The sequence below is a fragment of the Rhyacophila brunnea genome, unplaced genomic scaffold (assembly GCF_057557595.1).
Source record: "Rhyacophila brunnea isolate RB1 unplaced genomic scaffold, BYU_Rbru_1.0 scaffold_11, whole genome shotgun sequence".
In the NCBI taxonomy this organism is placed as follows: domain Eukaryota; kingdom Metazoa; phylum Arthropoda; class Insecta; order Trichoptera; family Rhyacophilidae; genus Rhyacophila; species Rhyacophila brunnea.
Window position 1 is genome coordinate 31,436,927 of NW_028232763.1, and position 20,196 is coordinate 31,457,122.

Here is a 20,196-nt window from a genome sequence, read left to right on the forward strand (position 1 = left end):
ATAAGTCAGAGGTAATTTGCTTTTCGCATCTACTACAGTGCCAATATCTTAAAAATAATGAGAGTGTAATAAATAACGATAGCTAAAAATATCCTAGTAGTATTTTAAGATTCTATATCGATTTATGGTGGAGACAAAATTTTCGCAAAGGGGTTTCGAGTATGTCAGCGCTTCATACCTAATCAGTTTCATTGAGGCTTGACCCAAGATTTATAAAATTGTTCACTCTTTCTATTTTCATACATACACAAATTTATATTTTTTTAAATCCCCAATACGGTTCTGTTCAATGGTTTATAATATAATATTATTGATCATGATTTTACCCAGGCGTTCTTAAAAACAGACCAAAGTCTATTTGAAGATACATTCAAAGCACAAACTTCCTCATATTACCAAATCTATTTAAGTAAACATACATAGTTTTTATTTTAAATCCGACATACCTACATAATAATATATTATATTCCCTTACAGTTTTATTAATTTTTGCAAACACCTACCATAGACCATAGATATTAGTAGCATGAAATATTGTAGGTACCTATAAGATTGTATCGGAAAATCTGGTATCCGAAAAGTCCAGGACATCTCTACACCTACTATTCTTATCGACGTAGAAAACTGAAATTCAGCATACTGACAGATCTTAACACGAAAATTAGAAAATTCTGACAGCCAAAAAATCAAAATGGCGTCTAAAATCAAATTGCAGCTAATATGCTGTGGCGTATCATTAATTATTTTTGTTTACTAACTCTCATTTAAATTTCAACTTTGGTACGAAAATAACTTTTATCACCTCATCACAAACTATTTTCTCACGCAGTGGTGCGATGGGTACTTCAAATATATTTTAACGATTCGACAGGTAACAACGTACATTTTTTTTTCCATATCAATAAATATTTTGGCTTTTCAGTGTTCTTCATACGTAATCTAGATTTATTGTCAATTATTGTTATTCGTAATTTCGCCCTACCTAACCTTACCCAACTTTGATATGTGATTCGTAAATGCAAAAGGAGCCTTCGACGATTTTCACTTGCGAAAAATATGCATTCATTATTTCAAGTTGTGGTATAGGAAATTGGGATTTTATTTTGAGATGTTCACAAAACTAACGGGCATGGTCTGAAAATATGCTAAGATAATCATATTATTATATCATAACCAGTAATGCGAATAGCGAAACAGAATACGGTAGACTCTGCAAAGTGTGAACGAAGGGTAAGTGTAAACGTGGTCCATATTTTGTTATTTATTGTTATTTATATCTAGTAGTATCTACCACTAATATAATTCTGTACCTTATATAAATGTTGGTAAATTTCTAATAAGGGGTCGTCCATACATGACGTCACACAATAATGACTGTGATAATTTGTGGTATTTTGAGGCGAGTTGCACACACTGTAACTTGTAACGTAACCAAAACAAGCATCAGAAAGTTAGCATTTTTACATAATATTACGCAGTGCATAACGCAGCGTAAATAGGGATAATATTTTGTAGGTAGGTATCAGGTTTTATGTTTTTGTAACAATAAATACATTTCCACGTTAATAATATTATTTAATTTTTAGCTAAGTACTTATTTATTTATTGGTCACATGGATATTTTAAATATATTAGTATCTTGAAATAATTAAGGAGTGCGCTGTCTACGTGATCTATGTACAGCACGCCACTGGTAGATATCACCATGAAACATGGCACAGAATGGCATAGATAGATGGACAAACGGCGTCGCCGAAAATCGCGCGACATGTAAGCAAAACAAAACCTCGCAAATCTCAAAATAAGACTCCTTTTTTGCACGCACCTCGTTTTGCATACGGCCCGCCTAAAAAAGCTCGACGGGCACCGTTTCGATACCACGGACAAGATTAAATAAAATAAAGCCTCGCTTAAATATATTTATTTCCTTATATTTATTGGTCGGTATTGCATTTTTTCGATGCGGTGTAGGTACGTCCACATCTCTTTTTTTGTCATTGTGCCAGGCCTGACGACGGCCGTTTTCTTTGTGGGAATCTGGTTTTGCAGTTCGTTAAAAACGACTCGGCTCTTAACGCTTCTAGACCTGGCTACCATCGATCCACAAATTTCAAAGACATGCCTATTCTCGAATTCTACATCCCAAATTTAAATTACCACAACTGTTTCAAAACTGAGTATAAAAACATCCACAATGTCCAAAATTCTTTCACTTATATCGACTTTTTCGGAGCTTGTTGCTCTAATTTAGCTTGAACATAATATATAGGTCACATGCTAATCGTAGGAAGGTTTACAGAATTCAAGCAAATATCTTATAATATATAATTTGATATTTTCTAAAAATGTAGCCCGGAATATGCACGATCCTTCACGACACAGTTCCAAATTTAAAATATTATATGGAAGTCGATGACAGATAACAAAACAAACAAAATAGTTGAACTATCATCAACATTATGCACTTAAAAATAGATATTTATTAAATTATCATATTATGGTGGTTACTTATAATAATGGGGAACTGTTTGCAAATCATGTATAAGATTTATTGAAAGGTTTTAGAAGACATGTTGCTCATTTGGATTACTTTATTAATCAATAATTAATTGTAGAAATAATAATTCTACGTACGCAAGACATTTCCATCTCAAGTGGTAAAAACTTAAAGGATTAGGAGGTACCAACTTTATAGATTGACTTTAGACAATCTTTTTCTATTGTTTTACATGAGGCACGTCTCTAAATAATACCTAGACAGTTCTTAAGATATGTTTTCGTACGTCCATGGATGGGTTTTCCAAATCCTAGACCCAAATATTTCGTTTGATTTTCAATCAAAATTCAGGTTAATTTTATTTTGCATACTAATAAACAAAATACAATAGGTAGGTACTATATTTCCTCAAATCATGTGTGTGATTAGTGATTACTCACTTGAATAGTTTATCAGATGCCACATGTGTTTCTCAAAACTGTCACAAATCACAAATGGGTTAATTTAATGGCGACATCTTTACGCCACCGTATACTTTATGTATATGGCGACATTGCGAATGTTAGGAAGAAAAGATAGACTTAAATCTTTCGTTCAAGGTAAGCCCGACTTCCAAAACCACGCCGCCCTAATCAGGAGATACCCGATTGGCTGCATACCGCTTAATTCCAATATGTCAACCAATGAATGGCTCGGAATGCTTTACGAACTATCATCAAATGTGTATGTATCAAATCCATGTGAATTTAGCTAAAGGCCTATCCTATATAAGTATAAATAGTAAATCAATTATATGAGCTCTACCATTAATTCTTAGATTCACATGCCATAATATGATCAATATATACCTAATACCAGAAATAACTTTCACATTTAGAGTTTTTATTATTATTTGGAGTTGGGGCGAAGTTTTCTAATTAGGTAGGTATATAAAAATGCAGGTAGATAGCATAATCCGTGATAAAGAATAAGATAAAGATGATGAAAGTTGCCATTTATTTTTTAATTTAATAACTTGAATTCGTTTAGAAACTGTACTTTCTTCAATGTATATTTCTTAAGTTGACAAAAATCTACTTTTTTATGAAAAACATTAAAGACTTATTTGAGAATTTCAGTATTTTCACAGTGAATTTCAGAATCTAACGGGGTATACCAGATTTGAGAACTCTGGTGTCTAATTTCTTATCAATGTTTATTACTCAGTAAATTGATAATGTAAAAGTATCAGTGGGTCTATTCTATACTTATCGAACAATAAAGTGATAAATAGTATCAAACTTCGTGTAATTGTTACAATAAGTGCTAATATTTTGATACAAACCTACCCTAAGTTTGATAACATTTATCACTTTTCATATTTTTAAAATAAGGGAAATCATGTATAAATTTATTCACTAATAGCTGATGTCCTGATAGTAATTCATTTAAAAGTTGTTGTACGCTTTAAGATTTATTGAACGAGAGCTAAAAGTATTTTATAATCTTGCCTGCACTATCCGTAGACAAGTTGGCATTTCATATTGAAGTCTCTCTTATACTTATACTATCTTCGCTTTTGACTAGATAAGCATTAATCTCTGTACGTACATTATTTTATAGTGACTACTTGTAAAAAAATAGAGAAGCATTCCTGTCTGTCTATAGAAGCCATACACTCATCAACTGGGCGGGGATTATTATAGCAATTTTATCTCTATTATGAAAGACTCTGTAGGTAATCGCCGGGTTTGCTATTGGTCATGTTACACCGCAAGACTCAACACAATTAAAATCAACCCAAAGACCAGAAACGTAGCTTTAAGTCAAATATACAAGTCTATCATGATTTACTAATCTATAAACGTGAAGGTCTAAGCAAAAACGATCGTCAACAGGTCATTACTATCTACACGTATTTCTTTTCATAACTTAATCTGACAAAATAGTTTTTGGATGCTTTTCTTTCCATCGGTTTATTTATAGAGAATTTCAAACACTAAAATTAAAAGAACTTTCCAACAATTTTCCTTTGCACTGATTTGGATATTTCAACCAATGTTATTCCGTTCGCTGTTTTAATAATGTTCTAGCATTATGGGATAGGATTGAAGAAAGTGTCTCATTCATGTAGAATGTAGATGAAATACATTATTATTTAATTACAAGTTTTTCCAATATATATACACTTGTGTGTATTGCGTTTATGGAATTCTCAGTATTCTCCGTCAATGCCACACTTCCATGCATCGATTTTCTTTCTAGCATTTCCAGATTTCAAATAGCATAATTATATGAAAATTCTTCATATTTCAATTTATTCATTTTTAATACAATGACAATTTTATTTGATTCATAATAATAAAATAGATAACTTTAGGATACCTGCTTTCTTATTACCTTCTCATTGCAATCATGTCACAATAAACGAGGTTCGTAAAATGAAAAATGCTCTCTCTTTTGACGTTTCAATATCGCAATGGTTAATTACAAAAAAACAAATGACAATTTTCTTTTTTTATATATAAACCATAAATTCTAACTACAAACGAACTTCGTAAAAAAAATAACAATGCCTACCTTTATCCCTTCCATATACAATTAACTATTGAAAGATTGAAAGTGACAATGAGAACACCCAATTATATTAGTACTTATTTTTTTATTGCGTATAATTACATATCTGTTTGAGTGGTTATGATATCAGCTCCTTTGATGTCAGATACAGAAATTTCGCTATACTTGGGTATGATTTTGGTAGAATATAATACTAAATTTTATGACTGATTTGAACTGCTTGGAGGCCCTCTTTGAAATCTTCTGATGAATAAATTGTGTCATCTGCGTCAAAGAAAATCGGCGCTGCACCCAATCCATTGCGTCCGTGCTGATGTTTGCCATACACGGAATTTGAACCTGCACCCACATTTTCAGAGACACGTATTCCGCCACTATCCTCGGTTAAGACAGTAGTTAATAATGTTAGATTGGAACATTTGTAGCAGTACACTCAATGGCACCACTGGCACCAGTCTTGGTTTTGATGAAAGGTTGCCCAGAAGCTGGAATCGAGTCCGTCGGTGTAATGTGGCCTATGATAGGAAGCGTGTGACCGCCTATGGTTCTAATGATTGCCCGCCAGTCGGTCAATTATTTTTTGTGGTTATGCCTGTATTTATTGTCCATTTGCGACTTCCGTTAGCTCGGTATCGAACGTGTTGAAATAGTGGTACAAGTCAGAGACTGTCGAAGTGAACAAGAAGGGCGACGTGATGTGTCTTTGGGCTGGCGGGGGCGGGCGGGGGCGCCGAAAGGGGGCGGATGCCTCTGTGCCGAGACAACGCCACCTCGAGCATCCGCCCGAATACGAAATACCGCCGATTCGACGAAAACAGCCCAATTTTCGGCTTAATACGGTAAAAACAAGCAATCCCGCCACACCGAATCGAGCATATATTTGGCTTTACGTAACGGTTATCGGATCAATTATTATTGTACAAGATATCAGAAATGCCGCGTAATACTCGTTAGATACCACCTTTCAGATGTCAACGTCAGGCTTACTTACGGAGAAGAGATGTCAACAGATTATGTAGACACATCAGGCATAAAAAAAATGTCTTGAATATTCATTCATACATAATTCATTCAAGCGGAAATATAACTTGGTAGGTACCTACGCAATAACGAAAAATTAAGATCATTATTTCGCGTCAAGTTTTCTAGAATGTAACAAACACAATATAACATTCTTTTCGACATGACTAGAGATTTCTAACAATCGTTCATTTTTTAAATTAATATTGGTTTGCTAATTTTCATAGCCGATTTTGGCAAAATTCATGAATACGAGAATGAAAACCTAACCTAACCTAACAATAATAATCCAGTATATCGGCTATTTTCAAAAATGTGTTTGCCGCTGGCTTCCCTTAAACCAACATGAACCAAAACTCTTACTGCGTAAACACCACTTCGATTAATGAAAGTCACACTATTATGTATGTGGGTACATAAGCCATTTCTGACGATATTTTAAACAGTAGATACTTGGATAAACATATACCATTTTAATCATATATATATAAATACTAAGCCTCCAAAATGTCCTCAAATATTACCAATATTGACTGCATATTATGATACAGACAAAAATATTGAAAATAACATACCTACTTACTTATTTTTTACACGTATTTAAGTTTATCCTATATTTCTCCCGAGAATTGTATCGTCTTTAAGTCACACCCAAAAGATAACCCACTTCTCTTATTCTTGTATTCCTTGGTTGAGCTAGATCGTAAACTTAATCAGAGCACACCTGAGTGCGTGTCAACCTCAGTCTTGGCTAATTGACAATGCTTCATACACATACGTGATACACCTGGTTAACCCAAGTGGGTGCAGGACGGGTCCTTTTTACCAGTTTTTACTAAACGATATCATATTCCTAAGTAGTTATCTATATTTAAATCAATACCTACGCTGACTTTTCTCCTCGTACTTAGTGGAAACTGCAAGGTTTCTTACGTTGATTGCTTGTATTTATTTTTTTATAAAATAACATTATTTTTTATTATTTATTTTAGGAACACCTGTGGGCACCGTGGTAACGACCGTATCAGCAAACGACGTAGACACCAACCCCGCTCTGACCTACAGCCTAGCCGAAGTGGACGCAATATCAATGGACTCCGACGACGACTCCGGCTACCCCGGCGTCGGCGAGACCTTCACGGTGGACCGGTTCAGCGGCAGGGTGGTTCTGCGGCGCCCCCTCGATCACGAGACCCGGAGAGAGTACTCCCTGAGCGTCGAAGCGACTGACACGGCGCACACGGCGCGGGCGACGCTGGTGCTGCGAGTCACGGACGACAATGATAACTCTCCAGTCTTCGATCAACCCGCGTACAGCGCTGTAATACCAGGTGAGACTTTTATACTTCAAACAGAAGGGTGAAATAATACTAAAATGAAACCTGGGGAACTTAAATATACTTAGGTACCTAGATTGTTTTTAAAAATAAAAAGAAATTTTAATTTAATGATTTATGATGTGTATCCCTACATGTTTTGAAAAATACGTAATTTAAACTCATCGCTCTATTTTATGACGTCAGTGAGTTTTTTTCATTGAATTAGTGTGTTATTGTCATTAAATGTGTGCCTATTCCGTCGTAATAATATCGTATAATCTTTTTATTTCTCGTAAGTATACCTGACAAGTGTGCTTTTTTTCTCAGATCTCCACAGTCTACCTCTTTTCAAAGGTCACCCTTCGCCACTGGCATAAGCCACCACTGGTATTAATTTATATTTTCAAAGAATTGTACTATTTTTCATGGGCATGGAGTCAATGAATTTTATAATATCGTTACCAATATTAATTTATGACTCGCCTTATATCGACTTGTTAAGATCTTTGATTTCAATTATTATTATTAGGGTATGTGCAAGTATCCAAAACATGTCAGCCGGCTTAATAGAGACCGGTTATCTGATTATGAGATCTAGTTAATTATCGTTTCGATCAATCCGTTTTTTTGGGCCATCCGAGGTCAGAAAATAAAATTACTCGCGGGCCTAATGACAGGCGTGCTCCCAGATACGCCACCCCCAAAATCGAGTGCAATTTTCCAAGGAGACGAGAGCTTCCTCCTCTTGAAATTCCGAGAGTGCTTCGTATCTCCAATCTGGTCGCTTTCCGCGCCTCTCGCGGACCAGACCTCGCCCAGCGGAGGACCGGTCCCACCTTGCCGCGATGGCGCGCCGAAATTCAATTTGACCGGCCCACAGAATACAACGCGCCAATTTGCTTATGGAAGCTTGGCTCGCGCAATGCTGTGCGACCCTGCAATTTTATTGGTCCATGTCAATTTGATTGAAAATTAATAGTAATAAGGAAAATCGTATCATTTATTTTGCATTGACGTTAAACGTACATTAGGGGATCTTATATTTATTATATTTACATACATGCGTTTATTTCTTATTTTAATACAATATTATTATTAAACATACATAACTTTGAAAAACACTTCTGGAAAATATATATTATACCAATAGAAAATATCTTTTTGAAAAAAGTACTATTGGCCTTTTTAATTGATTTAGAAGAGCGCTGATGAGTAGGTATTAAAAAGGCCAATAGTTAAAATATGTCGCAATTATTATGTCACCTTGTAGTATAGAGGTAATGCACGGACGGGACGTAAACCTAGGAGATGCAGGGTTCGATTCCCTGCCGGGGTGGGGTGTCTTTCTTTTTTCAAAAAGATTTTTTCTATCGGTTATAATATATATTTTCTCATAAGTGTTTTTAAAAATGATGTATGTTCAATAATTAGAATGGTACATTCTTAAATCTTGTGAATTATTCGTTGAATAAAAGAAATAGTTAATTATAAATATTATTATATGGCGGCTCTCGTGGTGCAGTGCGTAAAGCGCTGGCCTTCCAACCGAGAGTTCTGGGTTTGATTCCTGGTGAGGACACAATATTTATGTGTTTTTCTCAAAGCCTGAGTGTTTGTGATTGTTCAAAATTATTACTAACAACCACTTTGTACGAAAAAGCAAGAACATTGTTATTAATAAATAAATATATATATATTATTTTATTAGCAAATAATTTATCTCGCCCAAAAAAATATTGGCGTATTTTAATTAATTAATTTAAACATTACAAATTACAAGAACAAGACATTCAAATTGGCATGAATAATGAATGCATATTTAAAATATTTAAAAAAACCGTGTCATAAAAAAGTAAAGAGAAGTACCCAAACCAATTGAGGTAAATATACACTATAGTAGGAATGTAAAGTAACGTCAACCTAAATGGAAGTAGAATTCATCGATGTCCGAAGCAATTTTGATTAACAAGTTAATTAGATACATCTAGCACCCCATGTGCATGCCTATTAATAGGCTGCGTTACTCTGGCGGAAAGTTTGTTATTACTCTTGTTATTAAAGACAGTCATAATAAGTATAGATTTTTTTATCTGAAAATGGCGCGAACCTACTCGCCAATCGCATATGTAGATTAAATCGAAATTATTTATCATTAAGAATTGAATTTATTACTATAGTGTAATCACTCAACCTTGAATGCGTACGAATTACATAGGGTAAATTTAATTATTGTCACCGAAATTATTTCCGACTACTCTCACGTGGAGGTTGTTGCATCGTTTTCTCTCACTCAGCGTCGCTCTAACTACGTCATGGTTTCTGTCAAAACTGCTGAACTTCGCGCTTATGTGGTAGTCTAGCGGAAAGGAGGTGCTCATTCTCTAGATAAAATATATATAGTTTTATTGCTATAACTAACGAATCTAGAAATTACCTACCCATATTATATTTTGATAATTTAACCTAAACATCTAGTTAAAATAATTAAAACGTAAAATTCTGTTACTTATGTCATTTTTAATGGCGACACTTTCGTCCAATGACCTTTTCCTGAGTATGGAAGCAATAGTAAGTTATAAATTCACTAATAACAAGAAGCGTGTACATTTTATTATATTGACCTAAAAATCTTACAGGTTTCTATAAAATCACTAATTTACAAAATATTGTAGGTATTCAATGTGAGACTGCACTGCCGTAACAGTATACCTATACCTTTTGGCGAATAAAAACATTAGTTTAATAAGCAACTATAAAAACTGGTGTTTGAATTAAATTTATACATAACTGTCAGTCAATTCTTCATTAATAATTTTCAAGCTCTGGACTAGAATGCCTGAAACAAGTTAGGAGAAGTAAAGATGCTGTGAGTCCGCGCACCGCACTCCCCCCACTTTCACCCGCTCGCTCCGGCCGCCGAATCAGTCTCTTTATCTTCACGGTGTCAACTCGAGTTTGGAGAACGCGCGGACGACATGTCTACTAAAAACCAGTTTTATAAAACCCCTTCGTCCAAATTATAAAATCGTCCAATTTTGTTTGTTCTTTTCGCGTGTTGAAATGTTTGTTTTTTTCTTATTTTTTTTCTCCTTCCTTTTTTTTATTTTGTGCCTTTTTTATGGTTCGCATCTTCTCCTTTTTAGGCGTATTTTCTCCGGCGACTGTTTCGAATGGTTATGTTTCTCTTTCACTTCCGATGAGAATCGTAATAATTGCATTTCTAATTTCTTTATGGTCTTTACCGAATATATTCCCTTTTTAAGAATATATTATTTAGAACACACTCAATATAAATGTTTTAAAAGCATTGACGTATTTCTGGATGTGATTCTTATCCACCAACATAATACTATTATAATAAACAAATTGAATTATACGTAACAGTAGCACATAGCTTGATCCCGTAATATCCAAAATCACACATGATGTCGCCGTGTTTCTAATTAATATGAGATATCAAAATTTTCCCTCATATATATTTATTTACATTTACATTATAAACGTTATAAGCCAACACATTAACACACATAATTAGATCTTTATCTTATATGATATGAGAAAATAAAGTTTAACTAACTCACCGATTAAAAAATTCTCCTTCCTGGTTTTTATGTAGGTAGGTACCTACGTAAATTCAAATAAGTTCTATAGATTCCATTTCCGGCTCTAATTTATAGGTATATATTCAATGACCGGTAGGTATATCACTGAAAAATTCTGGGGTGTTCAAAATCTGCACAAGTCAATGTTGCTGTCAAAAATTAGTTTTAAAATGTCATAGTGAACATAAAATAACTGTTTTCAACTTCTTAACTTCATTCCAATAATTTACTACATATAAAAATAATACGTCAGAAATAACGTTTTATGCAGTTCCGGATGTATTCAATTCAGTTTTATTTTTGTGCAATTGCACCTCATATAAACACTTCAAATTGTTTTTTTAAAGTTCCCATTATCTTGAACAATCCAGATTTTATCAATAAATGTTAATTATATTAATGAATAGGTATAAGTTAATGATTTTATTCACGATTAACTCACGATTATCACTGCTATCAATATCGACTGAACGGTTGATTTTTCTTGGTTCTTGTCAGAATTCTGATTGTATTATAATATAGGTAGGTATATCTAGAATACATGAATGCATGTCAAAAAACTTGGATAACTACATAATATTCCCACGCAAAATTGTTTTTTATTACCGATTGAAGAAAGACGAAACTCCACAGAATCTTGACTTCTTTCACTGTGAGTGAACATACCTATATGAAAATTCATTTTTTCGGCAATAAGGCAAATTCGGCAAAAAAAAAAAATACAATATTCAGTTATGTGACCAAACAGCGCCCCAATAGCTTTGAAAAAAGTGTAATCGTTTGCAGACTAAGATTTAGGTAATGGCACACTTTCATTGAGACATCTAAGTACGCTAGATAGGTGTACCTACGCTGCTGATTAACAAAAAAAAATGTTTGACTCGATTGTTGAAAATTATCGATTTCCCCTTATCCCGCCCCTTATGAGTTCGTCAATATATTTGATAAATTACTTTTTTGGAAATATAGAGCTACGGGACCGTAGCCACAGAGTTTTGGTTCAAACTTTACATCCGATTACATTATTAACTTACAGTTAATCGAGAGTTCCAGCTCATTACTGGTTCGTGGTTCTATACTATACAGTGACATCCCTAAGAAAAGTTCCGCCCTTAAGTAGACTTAGAATGCCGCCCCCTTTAATATCAAATTATCTGCAAATTCGTTAGACATCTTACTTAGGTACCTATTTTATTATTTATTTTCGGATATCTTAAATAGACAAATACACAAAAACTCCTTAAATTGACATAGGTACACGCCATCTACTGAGTGTAAAAGCATTTCCACGAAACCTACTCTCAATCACTGTTGATATTAGGTACGAGGAGGTTTATGGTGTTGTCATGTTTGGAGACATCCTTGTAGAAACAATAATTGTCCGTATGATAAACCGACATTATAATATGTCAGGATTTTTATGGATGATACCATAGCATCATTTGCTTCATGAAAAACCGCCACTGCTCTCAAAAGTTGTAATATTTGTATTCGTTCCTTCATTTGCCGCCTTTTTGTACCGCCCATATGCTACGCATAGGTAACGTGCCTAACCCCACTGATAGTATAGATTGATATTGTCTTGGTTGCATTCATATCTTAAATTAAGAGATGCATGTATTTAGGTACTTTCAAGCCTGAGAAGTTATTGAAATAATATAATTAATTTCCAGTGTGCAATTAAATTAGCTGTCAAAAATTGTATGACGTAACAATGCGCACGCGGTCGTCGGTGTCAGATGGGGGGAACGAAGAATACAGCCCGCGGCGCGACGACAGTGTGCTCACTGCTCATGCTGCCGCCCGGTTGCATAACAACAACAGATCGCTTGACTTTCCCTGACGTTGCGAATTCGCGCGCGAATCGACACGCACACATTCAACAGTCTCGGATGCATGCACACATCCGCGTGAAATAAAACGATAATAATAATATAAAAGTACACACTAATGCATAGATATTATACACAGTTTGACATTCATAATATGTACACACTTCGCGTGTGAAATAATAACAATAATACAAAAAACGAGAGGTCAGTTACACGCCTGGCAATTTCACTCCACAGTTGTTTTTTTTTTGTGTAGACAGTAATCTCATTTTGAATTTGAATAATATTAAATCTATTATCACTGTTTTTTTTTTGTAATTTAACGCGGTATTTTTAAATTCAAACAATCTTAAAAGAACATCACTGCCGATGTTGTCATAGTCAATAATGAGAATATTATAGGGGTTGCTATGAAATCTTTTAAAACTTCAAATAAACAGTCGTAAATAATATTTTTATGCAAGGATTACTTGATCCTATACTCCAGTGGGCTATATATAGATATTGTCTATTAACAGCACCGGTGGGAGGAAGGGGCATTGAAAGGGTCAGTTTAATAATAATTGATAACTACCTACCTGTATAAATCTTATAAATATTAATAAACGACAAACATGTAAATTATATTTTAAGATTTTTTCCCATCTTCTAGCAGAGGGTTAACGCACTGTGAATTCATGTTATGTATTTGTCTTTCAATCAATATTTGACTCGGAGGCCTGAACCATTGACTGATTTTGAACCCTCCACGATAAAAATAAAATAAAAATCATAAATTCAAATTATTTATTAAAAATAACAAGGTATATCTTCCCTATCCAATGATTATTGAATGTGACAGTGACGTCACATGATAATATTAGTGGTTCATTTTTGTACCATAATACCTATGACTAGTTTGAACAGTTTTGAGGCAGCTTTAAAGTCTGACGTATCGATTGCGTCATTTGTGTTATAGCATATCACTCCTGCTGAACCCAACCCAACCCATTGTGTCCATGCTGATTTTTGTCAAACGTGGAATTTAAACCTGCACCCACAGTTTGAGAGACAATTGTTTTGCCACTATCTTCGGTTAAGACGGTAGTTATTAATTTCATTGTTAATTTGAGATTGAACAGTGGGATTATTATTTCATGTATTTGTAGCAGTACCCTCAAAAGAGCCAGGTTAGGGTTTAATTAAAGATTGCCCAGAAGCTGAAATCGATGTTTGTGTAATGGCACCTATTCATACCTAGGAAGTGTGTGATAGTTGCACACATCGTCCATAAATGTCATATACAACTGATAACGTCGTGGATTAGATCATAACATAGTATTGGTACATGAATTTTACTATGCTGCCACTAACTTGTGTTATATCTCCTTCCAAATAAATAAACTGTTACCTACAACTAGAATACACCATCTATAATCTATCATTATTAATATCTCTTTTTTATATCTTTGCAGAGAGCGACAGTGGTGCCGAAATTGAGATTCTCCGAGTCAACGCGACCGATGCGGACAGTGAAGAAAATGCGCATGTGACGTACACCCTCGCCGAGAGCTCGCTTGGAGTGCGTGGTGTGCGCGTGGTAGCCGCCACGGGTGCCGTCCTTGCCAACCGAAGCGCCCTTGCTGCCCCTGCTGACTTGAGGCTGGCCGTCGTGGCCAGTGACGCTGGTAAACCTCAGAGGAAGGCCGTGGCTGCACTCAGGTTACGAGTCGCTGCCCCTGGCAACGCTGGACCACATTTCACCAAAGATGACTACAGGTAACTATTTCTTATAACCACTACCACTGCACAGGTCTGTCAACTATTACTGCCTGCTATATTATTAGAAGATAAAGGCATCGTCAATATAAAATGTCACGTCTGGAGAGAGTGTGATAAATTATAATCTGTTGATTTGTGACGAAGAGGGTTGTAATTAATTTAACGTCACAAATAGAAGGACATTGTCAACATCTATTACAGCTATACAATGGTTTTTAAATTGTACCTAATACATATTTCGATGGCCTAATGTTAATATCCCGTAAGTGACTTTTTACAAATTGTGCAGTAAGCTAAAAAAACTAAATATTTAATATCCCGTATCTGACTTCGAAAGTGACATTTTGAAGCTGAATTCAACACACGTCATGCAACACGCTTGACAGCTTAGAGGCAAGATACGAGCTATTTAACAGGTTTATTCCTGCAATGTTCAGATACGGGTATGTACTAAAATGGCTGTACCATTTTTGTTAAAATAACTACAGATATGGAAATTTCGCAGTCATTCAAAAGTCATTTTTGTCATATAGGTCAGACATTAGAGCATCGATTTGTTATTTTTAGTAAGTAACTAGAATTGTAAACTATAGAAAATCAACATCTTCTCAACAATGCGATAAGTCAGTATTATTTTTAAAAGGGCAAAATAACTTGAGTTAGAATGTTTTGTAAAAACATTCACTTTGTGATTGGAGAAAGATATTCTATTGTATGAGAGACTTCTCATACATCAATACTTGACATAAGATCGCATACGTACCATAACATAAAGGAAGTCTTAGGATGATAGATTAAATTAGATGAATATTTTTCTAAACAAGAATTTTCTTTGCTTTCAGAATCAGTCTTCCTGAAAATACTCCTAAAGGAAAAACTTTCTTACGAATCGGCACGATACAGACAGACTTTGACAAGAACGAAGTAGACTTCTCAATCGTGAGCGGGAATGACGAAGGAATCTTTGAAATCGCTAATCCAGACGGAGCATTGGTACTCGTAAAATCGTTAGACAGAGAACTACAAGATTCTTACTTACTTCGCATCAGTGCTGTAGAAAGAGGACGGTCCCTCGGAAGTGATGAGAGTGGATCTTCAATTTCCGTTCACATCAATGTCGAGGACAGCAACGACAATGCTCCTGTTTTCAGTAATGGAGACTACGAATATACCATCAGTGAAGGGACTCCGGTTGGAAACTCAGTTATGAAAGTTATAGCAACCGACGCAGATGTGTCAGGAACCTCCAACTCTGATATTTCATATGACATCACTTCTGGAAACGATGAAGGGCTATTCAAAATAGATAAAATGTCTGGTGTTGTCAGTGTAAATAATTCATTGGAGTACGACAATGGTGTCAGTGAATATTTTCTAGTGCTAAGAGCATGCGATAACGGCATTCCACCGCTCTGCACATTGAATAACTTGCAAATAACTCTTACTGATGAAAATGACAATGTTCCCAGGTTTCCAGTGTCAGAGTATTTTGAATTTGTGGGAGAAAATGAACCAGTCGGTACTGCAGTGTTTACCGCTAGAGCTACAGATCTTGACAAGGGTGTATTTGGTACTCTCAACTATTCGATAGTTTCATCGGCTTCTGGTGGTTATAACAGTGATGAATCTTGGAAACTATTCAGAATCGATCCCCTCACAGGCCAAGTGAACACGAATGCAATTTTCGATTACGAATTAAGAAACCGCTATGCATTCACGCTGAAAGCCAGTGATGCAGGAGGAAAGACAGCCAGCGTGAGGGTTCGAATAGAAATCGAAAGCCGAGATGAATTTCACCCGCAATTTACAGAAAGAACGTACCGATTTACATTAGCCACCCCTAAATCTGGAGCCCTTCTCGTTGGATATATCGTAGGGCATGTCACCGCAACGGACAGAGATAAAGGTGCCGATGGAAGAGTGGTATATCAACTCACCACTCAGCATCCTTACTTTAAAATGAATAGAACTACCGGAGCGGTGATCATTAAAAAGAAATTAGATAATGCGGCTGCCACGTTAGAATCAGGAAGAGATATCAGTTTGGTGGTCACTGCGAGTTCTGGAAGACAGGGTTCACTGACAAACATGACTGTCGTTGAAATATCACTCGATCCTCTGGCGGATCCAAACACAAATTTGGTATCCGGAAGTTCAAATAAAACGGCAGTGGCGGCGACAGCAGGCGGACTGGCGGATTGGGCTCTAGGTTTGCTGATAGCATTGATCTTGGTTGTAGCTTCTTTTGGAGCTATTTTCTTATTCCTTCACATGCGAAATAGACGACAAAAGAAGGTCAATAAGCCAGGATTAAGCTCGGACACGGTTGGAAGCTCAAATAGCTATGTTGATCCCAGCGCTTTCGATACGATTCCAATAAGAGGAGGTGGAACGGTCTCTGGTGCCGGGGGGCAGTTCGCCCCTCCTAAATATGACGAGATTCCTCCTTATGGCCCCCACACCGCCAGTTCCAACTCAGGTGCTGCGACCACATCCGAGTTATCCGGTTCCGAACAGTCTGGTTCGAGCGGGAGAGGGTCGGCAGAGGACGGCGAAGACGGTGAGGATGAAGAGATCCGGATGATTAACGAGGGACCCCTCCAAAGAGACTCGGGAATACACCGACAGACTGACGACCCGGATGACGACAACCTCTCCGATGTGTCGGTTCATAATACTCAAGAATATCTGGCGCGACTGGGAATCGTTGACGCCGCGACCACCGGAGGTGCTTCTGCTTCCTCTCGACGACGTTCGGAAAGCGTCGGAGTGGGAAGTGCTAAAGACGCCATGCTGCATCATCCAGGGGTGCCTCTGGATCCGATGAGAATGTTCGACGAAGACGCCGCCCACGAAAGTGACATAACAAATCTAATATATGCTAAGTTGAACGACGTGGCGGGAAGCGATCGCGGGAGCAGCACAGGGGAGGTGGGTGCCGCAGTGGAACGTGCGATGGTCCTCGGGGCATTCGGGGTACCCGCCGGAGACCCCGGTGTCGCCCCCACTCAGGGCCCGTCCATGAACGGCAGCCTCAGTTCGATAGTGCACTCCGAAGAGGAACTCACCGGTAGTTACAATTGGGACTATTTACTAGACTGGGGGCCTCAGTATCAGCCCTTGGCTCACGTGTTCTCAGAAATAGCCAGATTAAAAGACGATACGGCTTCAGTGCAAAGTGGAAACAGTGGCACGTCGAGTGCGAAAGGCAAAGCTCCCCATGCGCCAGGCGCCAAGGGAGCGCCGCCGCCCCTCCTGACCAGCGTGGCTCCCAGAAGTATCCCGGCTCCGGCTCTGTCAAGCCGATCTGGCGCCCTGCTTCTGCCGCGGTCGCCCATCAGCCACGACACTACCCCGGGAGGTTTTTCGACTTCCGCGGCGATGTCGCCCTCCTTCTCCCCGTCGCTGTCACCGCTGGCCACGCGGTCGCCTTCCATATCCCCGCTGGTCCCGCCCGGCCTGCACCATGCCCGCGGCCACAAACCTCACCACGCGCTGCAGGACGCGGCCCTGCGGATATAGCCCCCGACACTCTTAAACTAGTAACAAATTAACCAATTGGCGACGGCGCCGGACTGTCCCTTATTTAAAATTGTAAATAGATATTTTGCCGATGTAGTATTATCGAATGGACGGCGGCGAGCGCCGAAACGCGGCGAACATTCCTCTAGTTAGTTAATGGACGGACCTTGTGAATATTAATGAATAAAGTGATCTGTGAATGTACATATTGTCTATTCCTAGCGTAGGATACGTATAATTGTAGTCGATTAGTTTATAGACTTGACTCGAAAGACTGCCATGTTTTGTAAAGTGTATCGATTTTTAATATGACCGTGATTGTGACTTTTTATATTATTGTGTAAATGAAATTTGTAAAATAATATATTTCTAAGATGCGTTTCAACAGAAGTACTTAAATTATATTTTTACTATCAAAACCCACAATTATTTTTGCACATATTCTCTGTATCCATACAATTCAATAAGCAAGAAATAATTGATTGTTAAAACTGTTTCACTCTTTCAATTCTTAGACTGATGATTTTGTAATACACACGATTTCAATACATTGTATACGAATTGTGTTATATTTATTTAAATATTTTGTAAGCTCGAATCGTTTCCATATTTTGTTGGGCTTTTTCCCTATTCAAAAATACATGTTTCTTTTCTTCACATTTAAAAAATAATAGGTGCTTTTGATATTTCAAAATTGAATAAATATAATTGTTATCGACGATGCCATTATATGAGTATATTACAGATATTTTGGGATCGATGATAAAATGATAAAACTTATATTTTACAAATCTGTTTAGTAGTTTTTTACCATTTGCCATAAGGTTGACATCAGACAATCAAAAATAAACTACTTTATTGTACAAACTTATTTCTTCTGTAGAATTTTACAGATAGAAATAGAAAAATAAATAAATTAATAAAAAAAATACTCATTTTTATTTGAAACCTTTTCACACTATTTACGAGTATGTTATATGAACAATATTATATTTCATTTGATTATGTGCCTACAATGTGCATACAACTTTTAAAATTGAAAGGGTAAGTAAATTGGGGTTTCAAAGTCAGTTACCTCCGCCATTTTGAGATAATTGCTATGGGGCCATATATTATGATGTCACTCTCTAGAGCAGCGGTCCCCAACCTTTTGGACTCGCGGACCACTAAACTCAAAATCTTGAATCCCGCGGACCACTCACTACCACTCCACGTATTTTTTCCACACAAATATTATGTAGTTGTAAATGGAATCAAAATTTTTAAGGCCTTTTCACTCAACACTCAACAAAAAGCCAATAATGAGATCTTGATATATATACTTAACGAGTGGAATTTACTTTTGAGAGCATCGTCGGATGATAGATCAATTAGGCTTTCTTTTTCTTTTATGTCCAAATTACAATTATCGATTTTCGTCGCAAACGGATCTATTATCCACGTATTTCCGTGAAGAAAGAGTCAGTGAGCGACTGTGCACGACAAGTGCTGTCGAACAAGAGTCATTACCTGTCGGTTGACATCTTCCTGTTTCACACAATCATCAAAATTAGCGAACTTTGCAGATCTTCTCAACCAACCGCGTTTGCCACAGCAATATCTTCCTTTGAAATGCATCAATTTTGCCTCGCGTGAACACGTCCGTGTGCAGTCCTTGCATGGACGCGTTTAACAGAAAAAATGTCTGCCAGGTATGCAATCTTCGCCAGCTACTCGTCGACAGACAAGAGATCTTGGAACTTCGAGTTAATTTTCAGCTGAAAGAATAGCTTGACTTCTTGGCGTAAGTCAAACAATCGGGTGAGTACTTTGCCTCTCGACAGCCATCTCACCTCGGCGTGAAGAAGAAGATGAGTATGCTGAAGGCCCATTTCTTCACAAAGTGCTTCAAAAATTCGAGAATTGAGCGTTTTGTGGCGAATTTTGATTACAATTTTAATTACATGAGAGCGTAGGTACTCCGTGCATTTCTGGAGAAATTTTTTTCGCAGCAAGTTGCTCACGACGTATAATGCAATGAGTAAACAAGATATACGGGTGTCCAACGTTTTTAACTTTTGCAACAACTCCTGAACGATGTCCAGTCA

The 20,196-nt window shown here is 36.7% G+C and overlaps 1 protein-coding gene across 1 annotated transcript in view; it reads left to right on the forward strand.

The window, feature by feature from the left end:
• Positions 1 to 19,006, forward strand: part of ds (dachsous cadherin-related 1) — a 114,337-nt gene extending 95,331 nt beyond the window's left edge. Inside the window, exons 13-15 of the mRNA XM_085960492.1 lie at positions 7,066 to 7,404; positions 14,281 to 14,584; positions 15,430 to 19,006. Of these exons, the coding sequence (XP_085816618.1) occupies positions 7,066 to 7,404; positions 14,281 to 14,584; positions 15,430 to 18,109 (3,323 nt within the window). The 3' untranslated portion in view covers positions 18,110 to 19,006. The remainder of the gene's footprint in view (positions 1 to 7,065; positions 7,405 to 14,280; positions 14,585 to 15,429) is intronic.
• Positions 19,007 to 20,196: the final 1,190 nt, after the last annotated feature.